This window comes from Microtus oregoni, unplaced genomic scaffold, assembly GCF_018167655.1.
Source record: "Microtus oregoni isolate MIOR12 unplaced genomic scaffold, Mior012 000096F_ref0000112, whole genome shotgun sequence".
In the NCBI taxonomy this organism is placed as follows: Eukaryota; Metazoa; Chordata; class Mammalia; order Rodentia; family Cricetidae; genus Microtus; species Microtus oregoni.
Genome location: NW_024544709.1, coordinates 801,173 through 814,932, shown reverse-complemented (window position 1 = coordinate 814,932; position 13,760 = coordinate 801,173). Strand labels below are relative to the sequence as shown.

At 42.2% G+C, this 13,760-nt stretch overlaps 1 protein-coding gene across 7 annotated transcripts in view; it reads right to left on the bottom strand.

Moving 5' to 3' along the window:
* Positions 1–13,760, bottom strand: part of Mtus1 (microtubule associated scaffold protein 1) — a 139,914-nt gene that overhangs the window by 21,178 nt on the left and 104,976 nt on the right. For all 7 annotated transcript variants that reach the window (XM_041644445.1, XM_041644443.1, XM_041644446.1 and 4 more), the window contains one exon: positions 13,509–13,575. In XM_041644445.1, the coding sequence (XP_041500379.1) occupies positions 13,509–13,575 (67 nt within the window). The remainder of the gene's footprint in view (positions 1–13,508; positions 13,576–13,760) is intronic.

Here is a 13,760-nt window from a genome sequence, read left to right as displayed (position 1 = left end):
GACAACTTACTTTTTTTTCTAAGAAGGTAAGAAGATATTAGCAATAGTTACTTCTTACTCCTTTCATTGGAGAAGGATTTCAAAAGTCAGGGGTTGTCAATGCCTGCTACTATTGCTTTTGGATGACTTTCCAGTGTTTTGGTCACACGAAGCACTTTCTGTCGGGACAAACAGAAATCTAGTAGCTTGGCCACTTTGGGTTCTTACCGAAACCCTCTGGCTTCAGAACTGCTTAACAGTAGGAACACAACGCAGCTTTTGAGCCTCAATTTATTTTATATGACAAACTACTTAGAGCTGAATATTGCTTTCTTAGGAATGATTAAAATCCAGAAAATGCCCCCAACATCTGTCCTAATTTTTACATAAAAAGGGAAAAGTACTACTGAGGGTTTTAACACACTTAGCCCAGGGGTTCTAGCAATGCTTAGTGCATTAAGGGTTAAAATCTCATTTGGTTCATAAAATACAATTGGGACTTTAATGAATAAAAAGTTAAGGGAGTTAGCCCCAACTTCTTACAGCTAAATTTATATATATCTTCTTTGAGGCTAGGGGTGCAGCCCAGCAACGGTTTGTCTAGCATGTGCAGTACCCTGGGTTTGATCCCTAGCACCACAACAAATCTTTTTCTTTATAAAGAAGAAAAATGTAATCTTAAGAACAATGGGAACCTCAAAGATTATGGTGAGAGACCGCCATATACTACTTTTTATTCAACACGACTCCAGAGAGAATCAGAATGACTTTCTCAGAGGCAAAAGGTTGCTTTAAATATTGACCATGAAACGTAACAATAAAAAGCACAAAAACTGGCATTAAGTATTCTCTGGTGAACTGCCGTCATGGTGAGACATGGCTACCATCGGAATTATACATTGCCATTACTATCATTCATCCCGAAAGACAGAGTATCCTTTTTAAAGCAGCTCAATGGAAATGCTTGTGCTTATCAAACCCCTCAAACACCTGCACACTACAAGGAGAAGCCCACCTTCCATGTCATCATTTTAGGTTGCAGCATCCATCCTTTAGCTACAGTCTTAGCATCAGTGCAGCCCGGGATGACACAACTGATGAAGATGGTGACTTTGCCTGTGAAGGCCTCATAGCTCTGGAAGAAGGGAAGAGGCCCATAAACAGCTAAGTACAAAAAGCCTTAATGTGGACCAAGCAACCAGACAGGTAAGGAGAGTAAAATTCACTTGTTTGAAAGATCTGGTGAAACTCAACTGAAGACAAGACGTTTTAGACAGGACTTTAAAAACTGAGCAAATGAAGAGTCTGAGAGGCAAGACTAGAAGGGTAGCATCAAGAGGAGAGAACACTTTGGCAGAAAGGTAACAGATGCAGAAGAGGTAGAGAGACACATGAGTCAGACCCCGCCTAAAACCTGTAGGAAACCAGGCATGAATGAGGGGAAAGAGCACCAGGACCCAAGCCAGGCTCTAAACAAACAACAAAAAACAAAGTAAAGTGGGTGAAGGCGAAAGTCACAAACAATGCCACACCAATTCGGGGTTATGATTAGTAGGGTGGTATTTATTTAAAGGGGAAAAAACTTACAGATCACTGTCCCAGGCAACAGCCCTCTACGCAACCAGGAAAGGAGTCTAGTCGCCAGCGGAGCAGGAAGTGAAGAGAGAGAGGAGAGGGAAGTGGCCGCTTTTTTAAAGGGAGAGAAACCACGCCCCAATGGGCTGGTACCTCAGCGGTGATAGGCTGGAGGAGTGGGAGGACCTCCCGCAACACCTCCCCCTTTTGTTTAAATAAGAGTTCTAAACCTACTATGAAATTATATACAATAAGTACAAATATCCTATTCTAACTAGCTTAGGTCTTGTATAATAAATAACTTGGCCAAGTCATGAGAGAAAGTAACTACATTTATATAGTCTTCAACCCCATCAAAGATCTGAGAAGGGAAATAATGTTACCTGGGTAATTAGGAAGTTCAGTAAAACAACTTCCAAAACATGCAACAAATCACAGAGACAACTGGCTACCTGGGCAATCACCCAAAATCACGTTAGCAGCGTTGAAGCAACCAACTTTGGCTAAGGCCTAACATAACTGACATACCATTTTCAAAGGCAAGCAACTTTTCAAAACTATCTTACCCTGTCTTGGCAGGATATGACAGCCCTGTTTTATCCATTGATGCACGCTCTGTATCTTTGTCAGTCGTTGGGGTATGGGCATTTCTTTGCCCCAAGGCCAGTTCTGCCAAAAAGAAGGCTCCAGGTGGAGTGTCTTTGGTGCTCAACATTCTCTCGGGAATAGAGTGGTGTTGCCAGGAGCAATTGTGTCTCACTACCACAAAACTCTGAGTTAGATTAAAGGCCATTTTCTACAGCTCTTTGAAGAAGTTGAAGATTATCTATCTATACTGAGTATAATCTCTATATATCTAAAGAACCTGATTAGTCTATTATAAATGACAAACTTAGATGACTATTAGTCTATATAATTCTCAATATCTATCTAACTTAAAGACTAAGACAATAAACGACTGTGAAACAAATGAGGACAATGACCTCCAAATATAAACAATGTACAAATATACATTGCAGTAGGTAAATATATATCAATACACAATCATTATATAAGTGTCTTAATCAGAGGTAGAAATGTACACTGCAATATGGTAAATATATACAATATATATATATCAATACAATATATGTCAATACATAAAAAATGTTTTAAACAGAGGTAGAAACATGCATGCGTACAATAGTCAATATAATTTAACTTTGTATCAATATACAAGAATCTATACCAGTTTTGCCAGCACCATTTGTTGAAGATGCTCTCTTTTTTCTATTGGGATCTCACCAAGGCCAGCTGGCCTAGGTCTGAAAAAGCATGGGATAAATCCGGACTAGCTGAACATAGCGGACAATGAGGAATACTGAGAATTCAAGAACAATTGCAGTGGGTTTTTGATCCTACTGCACATACTGGCTTTGTGGGAGCCTAGGCAGTTTGAATGCTCACCTTACGAGACCTGGATAGAGGTGGGCAGTCCTTGGGCTTCCCACAGGTCAGGGAACCCTGAATGCTCTTCGAGCAGATGAGGGAGGGGGACTTGATCGGGGGAGGGGGAGGGAAATCGGAAGCGGTTGTGGGGACGAGGCAGAAATCCTTAATAAATAAATAAATTTTAAAAAAAAGAATCTATACCAATGTATTTGTCTAAAAACAGTAACTCACAATTACAAATCTATTATCCCATCATCCCTCTTTTTTTTTTCAAAATGATCCCTGAGCGTATAAAATTCCTCCCCCAACCCTCAATCGTATACTAATTATAATCAACCCCTAAATGATGTCCCTAAACCCAAGGGCAAACTTTACTGGGAGAGGGGATGTCGTCCTCTAGAATTACTTCCAGCTGTCATAGGGGCGACGTTCTTTCTGGGGGATCCTGTGAAAGTGAAATGATGGTTAAATTTCAAGATCAATGTCTTTTAAAATTGCAAATAGTCTCTGAGTATTTTGTGGAGGTCTGGCCAGAATGTTGTACAAGATGTGCACCATTTCAGCTAACCAAGTTGGGATCGTCTTGTGCAGCTGGTATCCAAAACAGGTCTTGTAGTAGCGCTATCAGTATCATGACGTCATATCAACCAGGTGGAGTTGTTCTTATGGGGCCCCATCTTCTTCCTGGAAACTTCAAATGTCACTTCAGGAAAAACTCATTGTTCATTATGAAAAACTTAAACATTAATCATATAGACATATATAGACATATATATATTCAATGAAAGACATGATAGATATAATCAATGAAAAGTATGATAGATATGAAGAAAAGCAAAGATGTTTTCTAAACTCATATTTCTTTCTGTCCCATATCATGGCTCTTGACATGAGACAGAAACTCCAGAAACTCTGGGTTTTTCTCTTACTAACAGGCTTGGAATTGGAGAGGGACTGAGCCAGAGTCCAACTTCAAAACCAGCTTTATAAATTTAGAAATATGGTTTAATATTACTTACACAACCCTTTCAGTTTTCTTGATATTTCCTATTGGGCAGGTATTTTTCCATCTGTCAGTATCCAAATATCCAGGGTCCCTTGAATTTTTCAAAGATGAGTGTTTTCCTGTGGAGATAAGAACAGAACCCTGCCCCCATTCTATATGTTTTTCTTACCACCTGTATGAATATCATCATTGTGGATAAGTTGTCATTTCTCCTTTCCAAGAGGTTTCTCCTCTTCAAATCGAAACTTTATTAATTTTGATGGTATCCACAATTTTTCTTCTCCTGTGGAAACAAGAGCAAAACCCCTTCCCCAACGTAGCACATCTCCTGGCTTCCATTGAGAGGTCAGCACATCTTTGAAATAAATCGGTTGATTTAGTTCAGCAGACTTTTCCATTATCCAATGTCTTTCTGCTGCTGTCGTTCCTTTCTCATTAGCGTTAAGAAAATTCAAGGTTAATAAAGCATTATGTAATCTATTTCTGGGGGTATTTTCAGTCCCTTTCTGTTTGTTCAGCATATCCTTTATAGTACGATTTGATCTTTCTATAACTGCCTGACCTGTAGGATTATTTGGTATACCTGTAATGTGTTTTATAATATAATAATCAAAAAAGCGTTTCATTTTCTTAGATACATATGCTGGACCATTATCTGTCTTTATTTGTGCAGGTATACCCATGATGGCCATAACTTCCAATAAATGTGTGATTACTGAATCAGCCTTTTCTGAGCTCAGGGCAGTAGCCCATTGAAAACCTGAATACGTGTCTATGGTGTGGTGTACATATTTTAATTTACCAAATTCCATAAAGTGGAACACATCCATCTGCCAGATTTCATTTCTCTTAGTACCCTTTGGGTTACTCCCTGCAGGCAACGGTGTTTGATTATAGAAAGAACAAGTAGGACATCTCTTTATAATGTCCTTAGCTTGTTGCCAAGTAATGGAAAATTCTTTCTTTAGGCCTTTACTATTGACATGATGCTTCTTATGAAATTCTGAGGCCTGCAACACACTTCCAATCAATAATTGATCAATCTCAGCATTGCCTTGGGCTAGAGGACCAGGCAGACCTGTATGGGACCGGATGTGTGTTATGTACATCGGACAAAGCCTGTTCCTGATTATGTCTTGTACCTGGATAAACAATGAAGTCAACTCTGTGTCATCTGGTATAAATTCAGCAGTTTCAATATGCAAGATAACTCTTTCTGCATATTGTGAATCTGTAACTATATTAAGAGGTTCTTTAAAATCCCTTAGCACCATAAGAATGGCATATAATCCTGCCTTCTGGACAGAATTATAAGGGCTTTGTTCCACCTTACTCAATTCATCTGACTTGTAACCTGCTTTCCCTGATTTATTTGCATCAGTATAGAACATACGGGCTCCAGTTATTGGAGCATCACGTACAATTCTAGGAAGAATCCAAGAAGTTCTTTTTATGAGATTAAGTCTATCACTTTTGGGATAGTTGCTATTAATTTCTCCCAAAAAGTTAGCACAAGCTCTTTGCCACGGTTCATTGTCTTCCCATAACTTTTTTATTTCTTCAGTAGTAAAAGGCACTATAATTTCTGCTGGGTCTATACCTGCTAGTTGACGAAGTCTCAGCTTACCTTTTATAATTAATTCAGAGACTTTTTCCACATAAGTTTTTAATTTTTTACTTGGTTTATTAGGTATAAATATCCACTCTAAAATAATATCTTCCCTCTGCATTAGAATCCCTGTAGGAGAAATTCTGGAAGGCAATATGACTAGGATGCAGCTAAGATTTGGGTTCACCCTATCCACATGTGCCTCCTGTAATTTTTACTCAATCATTGTCAGTTCCTTTTCTGCTTCAGCTGTCAGTTCTCTTGGACTATTCAAATCTTTATCACCATCTAAGGTTTTGTTTAAATGAACTATCAGATCAGGTGTTATCCCAACAGCTGGTCGTAGACTGGAAATGTCTCCTAACAATCTTTGGAAGTCATTAAGAGTCTTTAACCGGTCTCTCCTAATTTGTGCCTTTTGCATTTTAATTTTCTCTAACCCTATTCTGTAACCTAGGTAATTAATAGAATTTCCTCTTTGAATCTTTTCAGGGGCAATTTGTAATCCCCACCTAGGCAAGACTTTCTTTACTTCTTCAAACATCCTTTCTAAAGTATCTTTATTTGAATCAGATAACAAGATGTCATCCATGTAATGATAAATGATGGACTTGGGGAATTGTTTACGAATTATTTCCAATGGCTTACTTACAAAATATTGGCACAGTGTAGGACTATTGAGCATACCCTGTGGGAGGACAGTCCATTGATATCTCCTATTAGGCTGAGAATTATTATAAGTAGGCACTGTGAAGGCAAATTTTTCTCTATCCTTTTCTTGTAACGGTATAGTGAAAAAACAATCTTTCAAATCAATAACTATAAGAGGCCATCCTTTTGGTAACAGAGAAGGCAAAGGAATTCCAGATTGTAGTGGGCCCATAGGTTGAATTACTTTGTTGACAGCTCTTAGATCTGTCACCATTCTCCATTTACCAGATTTCTTTTTTACAACAAACACAGGAGAATTCCAAGGGCTGGTTGATTCTTCAATATGGTGAGCATCTAGTTGCTCTTGCACCAGCTGTTCCAATGCCTGTAGTTTATCTTCAGCTAGAGGCCATTGTTTGGTCCATATTGGCTTCTCAGTTAGCCATTTTAAAGGTAGGGCTGTTGGTACCTCTAAAGGTTTGGTATTTGCTGTATGTTCTTGTACAGCCTGAATGGCTAGTGAACTTTTTCCATAATACCTCATCATATCCTTCCCAGAATTATGAGTTCCTGGAAATACAGGAATGTTAATCTGGGTATCCCATTGCTGTAGCAGGTCACGGCCCCATAAATTTATGGCAACATTGGCTATATATGGCCTTAGTCTTCCTATTTGCCCTTCAGGCCCTATGCATTCAACCCATCTTGTGCTTTGTTTTTTACGAGATAGGGTTCCAATTCCCAGGAACTGAACATCTACCTCTTGAAGAGGCCAATTCGGATGCCAAGATTCTGGGGTAATGATACTTACATCCGCACCTGTGTCTAATAAGCCTTCAATAAAAGTGCCATTTATACAGACTCTTAGCTTTGGTCTTTGATCATTAATAGAAGTCTGCCAAAATATACGTTTACTCTGTCCTATTGGGTTTTTTGACTCATCCTCCACACGTAATTCTTCATTTAGACCAGTATTACTTTTTACAGCAGAAATTGGAGCTTTTAATTTTCTTGGTGAGGCACGTTCTCCACTGTGACTGGGAATGACTGGGCCACTGTTGGTTTGGGGGCCTGCGAGAGGCCCCCCAAGGAGTTTCCCGATGATATCGGATTGCCCCGTCTGTCTGTTGTTGACCTACATTTGTTGGACCAATGTCGGCCTTTACCGCATCTCCTACGTATACCTGAAGTCCGAGGTCTCCTATTTTTGTCATTCCCAGAAGAGACATTATTCCTAGAAATTCTTTGCCTGCAATCCCTTTGCAAATGTCCTAATTTACCACAATTAAAACACCTGGCAGTTTGACGTCTCCTCATTGCTTTGAAAATCACTTCTCCTACCCAAGATTCGTCATTATAGCTAAATGTCTCAACATTCATCGTATGCTGAATCCATTCATCCATAGGTGCTGATCTAGACTTTAAAGGCCCAATTATCTTTTTGCATTCTATGTTTGCATTCTCAAAAGCTAGAGATTCAAGAAGTATTCATCTAGCTTCTGGGTCTGTTACCCCTATGTCCAGAGCCTTAATTAATCTTTGCAAAAAGTCAATAAAGGGTTCTCTCTGTCCCTGCCTAATTCTGGTATATGATTCAACCCTTTTTGCTGGATCTTGTATCCTATTCCAAGCATTTAAAGCTGCTTGGTGACATAGACACAGTACTTCATCGTCATAAAGAGCTTGGACCTGTGGATCAGCATATTCTCCTGCACCAAGAATTTGATCTTGGGAAACCTCAATACCTTTTGCTCTTCCTTGCTGTTCCATATGTTTGGATTCTTCTCTGAAATAAATTCCAAACATCAAGGAAGGTCCATTATCTAAAACTGCAGACACTAACTGATGGAAATCATGGGGAGTAGCTCTAGCATTAGAAGCCCAAGTCCTTATCATTTCCTTTACATATGCATTGTGCAAGCCAAAATTAACAACAGCTTGCTTAATTTCTTTCAGATCATTCATTGCTATTGGCGTCCATCTAGCTTCTCTGACTCCCTTTGAGCCTTTAGAAGTTGATGCTTTTTCAGAATTAAGTATAGGGTATGTCGCTAGAACCCTGGGTAAGCCAGTTCTAATAGCTGGTGGAGGCATTGTATCCTGTCCTTGTGCCTCCTTACTCTGTTCACCAGCTGCAATAATTTCCCCAATCTTTTCAAATCTTTTTATCATTGTCTCTCTTAAATCCTGAATCTCCTGACCTGTATATATTTCCAGTGATTTCACTGAGGTATCAATTTTTTGGTCCCCATTCTGCACCTGTGATTCCAAAGCTTTAATTTTTTCCTTCAAAGATAACATGTCCTCCTTAAACTTTTCTTGTATATCATGTAGATTCCCATCTTGGAGGTACATTCTGTCTGTTACCTTATCAAAACTTTGTGATAAAGTCTGAAGGTCAAATTCAACAGCCTGAACCCTTTCAAGGTAACTTTCTAATACCCTTGGATATGGAATCAATTTTGTCTGTCATAGTATCCACTTGTTCAGATAACCTCTGATTTTCAATAATTTTAATCCTGTCAATTAGTTGTTCATTATTAGTTTGTAAAGATTCTATCATTCTTAGGAGTGCCATATTCTTCTGTTCATTATTAGTACGTAAAGATTCAATCGTTCTTAGGAGTGCCATATTCTTCCTTAATGATAGAATATGGAAAAGAAAACTGAGGCCTAGTATCAAGCAAATTAAGGTATCCCCATAATCATATAAACCTTGTATGATGTAATTCATTGTATTAATAAATATAAGTTTACTAATCCATTGTATTAGTGAAAACAAAGCAGTAAAATTTGCGTTAGAAACGAAAACTGCCATATTGCCTATTATCCAGCAGGTGGCGCTGTTGCAGAGTCGCGGTGAAAACATGGTCCTGTTTCAGTGCCTTAGTAGATGTTAAAAACTGGAAAATGCAAGTTTCTCAACAAAGTAAATGTAATTAAATCAATTCCTGAGACGGAACCAGAAACCCAGAATCCAGGGGTAGAGAAGAGCAATCTGGAAGCCGCTTATGCCTCCATGTGACAGAGTCACCCTGAGGGGTTGCAGCTTTCAGCAACCGCGTGCTCTGGTTCGTGCCACTTAAGAGCTGTACTTGCAAGGGAGATTTAAAAATGACTCAGAAAAGAGCAAACCACGCGGCCAGAGACTACGCGGGCCTGTGGAGTTTAAATCCACGTGGGGAGGCCAAGGCCGCTGCTGGAAGGCACAGGCAGCAGCTGAGGAAGGGAGGGCTCCCGCCAAGCCAAACTCGCGGCCGCCAAGCCGAACTTGCGGCTGCGAGCGGGGAAAGGAGAGGTTCTAAAACCAAATGTTGGGTGCCAAAATGAAGGCGAAAGTCACAAACAATGCCACACCAATTCGGGGTTATGATTATTAGGGTGGTATTTATTTAAAGGGGAAAAAACTTACAGATCACTGTCCCAGGCAACAGCCCTCTACGCAACCAGGAAAGGAGTCTAGTCGCCAGTGGAGCAGGAAGTGAAGAGAGAGAGGAGAGGGAAGTGGCCGCTTTTTTAAAGGGAGAGAAACCACGCCCCAATGGGCTGGTACCTCAGCGGTGATAGGCTGGAGGAGTGGGAGGACCTCCCGCAACAAGTGGGTGCTACAGTGCCAGGTTCACCAGTGCCCTCTTCGGAGCCCATAGAAAAGGGTACTATGGCCGGCTGGCGAGATATGCAGCCTGTTGGGTAGCCATGGCAGTATCGTCCACAAAAGGAGTTATGGCTCCAGGAATGCTGAGGAAGGATACATACTGATCTGCGTGTTGTAATATCGGGAGTGTGAGTCAGCGGCTGTCCTGGGTGCCGGGTGACTCAACCCGATGCCTCCTGGAACACTGAGGGATGCACACGGCTTTGAGTAAGAAGATGTGTGGAGGACTCGGGAAGCAAGGGGCAATGCAGGAGAAAGTGTCAGCTCACCTAGAGGCGGGGCCTCTTGGCACACACCTGCAGTGCAGGAAGGACCAGTGAGTCATGGTCATATAGTCTTAGTGCTGTACCTCTCTACAGAGCAGCGCTTCTCAGCCTTCCTGAGGCGGAGACCCTTCAGTACACTTCCTCATGTTGTGGTGACCCCCAACCATATAATTATGTTTGTTGCTACTTCATAACTGTGATTTTTTTCTACTGTCATGAATCGAAGTGTAAATATCTGATGTGTAAGCCCTGTGAAAGGGTTGTTTGACCCCCAAGGGGTTGTGACCCACAGGTTGAGAACCTCTGCTATAGGCGGTCCACAGCCATTAATAACGCCTTCAGTTGGAGGCTACGGGGTGTGACGAGGAAAAGTACTGGACTTGTAAAAAGAATCCAGAGACACGTGAATACACCTCAGAAGCGTGGTCGTCTGTCCGAGAAGCCAGGCTAGTGAGCACACTACACTTTCAATGACACAAAATTCTAGAAGAGACAAACTGGTAGCTGGTTGTACAACCCAGATCAGTATTTGCTTGTAAGGGAGTGGAGGCTTAAGGGAGTCTCTTTGGGATTACAACAATGCTTGATGCAAGTGGAGATTATGAGTATCTATTAAACCCGATGGACTTGCTAGATAGCTCAGGGGATTAAGCTTGCCACCAAACCTTAAGAACCAGAGTTCCATCACTGGAACTCTCTGGGTGGAAGGGGAGAACCCAGTCCTGCAAGCTGTCCTCTGCCCCCAACATATGTGCTGTGGCTCACACATGTGGATACACACACAAATAAATGTAATTTAAAGGAAAAAAAAACCCACACTGCTAACCCAACGTTAAACACCAACATAGCAGCAAATGACTGGTTGGGTCTCACTGCATTTAAGCGTGATAGGCCTGTCCTGAGGGATTTCTAATAGCACCTTGTTTGCTTATTATTGCTTCCCATGGTGTGGTTTATGCTTTCACAAAAAGGCCATGTGGCTAATCATGACACAGCTGTGAAGTGCATGTGTGTGTGTGTGTGTGTGTGTGTGCGTGCGCGCGCAGGTCCTCACTATGTAGCTCAGGCTGGCCTGTCACTCACGATGCTGGCCTAGGTCTTGAAGCGATCCTCTTGGCCTCCAGAGTACTCGGATTACAGGCACACACACGATATAAACACAAAACTGCAGACATCCCAGCATGCATGGTTAAAGGCAGGTAACACCTGGCACACGTGTTTTGCAATGTTTTACCTCATGTGAGCCTCATGACCATCCCTGGGGCACATACATATATACTGTCACTTTAGAGAGACTAAGACTAGGGCAGGAGAAAGGTGACCTGACAGACCTGGGCCAGCCAGCGTCCATCCCAAGGATTCGAGCCTGGCAACTATGACACCAGGGTCCTACACAGTTGATTGCCTCAAACTGGAAAACTGAGGTTTGAACTTCGACATCTAACCTGATCCTTTTCCATTCTGGCCCATGACACAAACGCATCTGAAAGCTTCGAGAACCTTCTTTCTGCCCAGTTTCATCACACTTGTTCAAGGGATTCTCTTCTATTTGCTGGCCAAGCCAAACCTTTTCCCAGATGCCTATGCTGGTATTTCAGCAAGTGCCTGTACTTGAGCAAGCCTGTCTGACTCAGTTGCTAGCAGAAATGACACCATTTCCCCATTCTAGCCTAGGGTGACAAAACAATACAAACAGGCCACCCATAGCATTCTGACACGTTGACAGTGGCAGGAAAAACACACCAGGCCACATTCTCCTTATCTCGGACAGAGAGGTGAGCGTACAAAGCGCGGCTGTTTCCTGACGGGCCATGTGATAGCTGGAAGTGCTGGGGACATGGGCTCCCATTTAAACTGCTTCATTGTGAAAAGAGGATCCCATTCAAGCAGAGGCATTGAGAGCTCAGTGTCCCCTTCTGTCCCATCCTGACTTCTCTCAGAGAGTGGAAACCTGAATGAGGCAGGCTCATGGCCACCTCCGCTGTGTTCTGAGGAACTCTGGAAATGCACAAAAGGCCCTCTTTCTTCATCTCCTAACTGCGTATCCATTACAGCACTTAAGGCGCAGACAAAATAATTCGGCTGGTCATTGAGTAGCCAAAAGGGAGGCAGCCAGATCAAAATTAGACAGTGGAAGGCCTTCACAGTGGTCTGGGATCAGGGCCGCCCTTGCAGTGGCCCTTGCTGTTCTGGTTTGCAGGAGCTCTCTCCCATCACCGAGCTCTGCATTGTCTTAAAGAGATTTTTCCACAGGGCACAGATGCCTTATGAACCTCAAGGGCTGGCTATGAATTGCCCTCAGCTCCCACTGGGCAGTACAGGAATAGGAAAGGGCACCGTCTTGACCCCACAGGCACCGACGCTAGACCTTTACCTTGGTTGGACCAGTGGAGTTGTTGACGAATATTCCAGTCCCAGCAAATTAGATGGGCAGTGATTAAACTATGGTCTGGTTCTCCGAGGAAAACAGGATTCTTGGAGAATTAAAGGAGCGAAATCTGCTTTATCTCCAGCTGTTCCCCCTTGAGCTTCTGCTAGGTATACTTCGCGGATAGCCCATCAGCAAGCAAAGCCCAGGACAAGGCAAGTGACCTTTCGCTGAACAACTCCAGATCTAGGTGTCACTAAATCAAGAAACCAATTCCTAGATTCCTAGGATGAGGGGTTCCCACAGACCTTGAGTGTGTTGTGGGGGTGGGGGGCAAAGAACACTGTAGCTGAGGTAGAAAGGAGGGCAACAATATTATCTTTGCCCCTCACATCTTAGATCTTCAGAAGAGCCAAGAACTCAGACAGCAAACAATAGGACTTAGAGTGCAGTGTTGTAGGCATACTATGCTGCCCCTGGAGGTGGTAATGTTCTTTCTTCCTTAGCTCATCCTGACTGAGTAGCATAGGGCGTCCTTGTTCTAATGGGCGGTCTTAACATCCTTGTAAGCACACACATACCATCCCTGAGATGTGTAATGTAAATACTCTTATCAGAGAAAGATAATATTAAAATTGATTCCAAGAAAATTAAAATAACACGACATAATTACCCAACAGGATATCCTCTCAATCGCAGAAAAGTCACTCTGTCCCCGTCTGCGGGGTAGGGAGCACGCTTTGGCCATCGGAAAGCTCTGTTAGCTTACTCAGAGACCAGTGCCAGGAATTCTGTGATCTTTGGTCACATTGCCAAGATTCAAAAGCCATGTCGACAGTAAGCGTTTGCACAGATACGGGAAAGGGAGAATGCAGCTCCAGCTGCAGAGCAGGAGGGCAGCGCGGATTTTTCAATTGCAGTAACTTTTACCAAGGGCTGAAAAGGAGCTCTCGCTCACCGGCTCTTACCTAGCTCTCCCCGGAGGTTGATGAGTTCCTGAGAGAGGGTTTTGTGTTGCTTCAGAGCTTCTTCCCGCTGCGGAAAACACACATCGGGTTACTCAGGGTTTGAAGAGGGTCCCTTTTCAGTAAGATACACATTTACTACTGCTAGGAAAATGAGACCCAGAATCGAGAAGCCAAGATACAAATTACTTAAGCTAACAATTTGTGTCGTTAAAAACAAAGCAAAACACAGATGTCCCTTTGCCATGAAGGAAT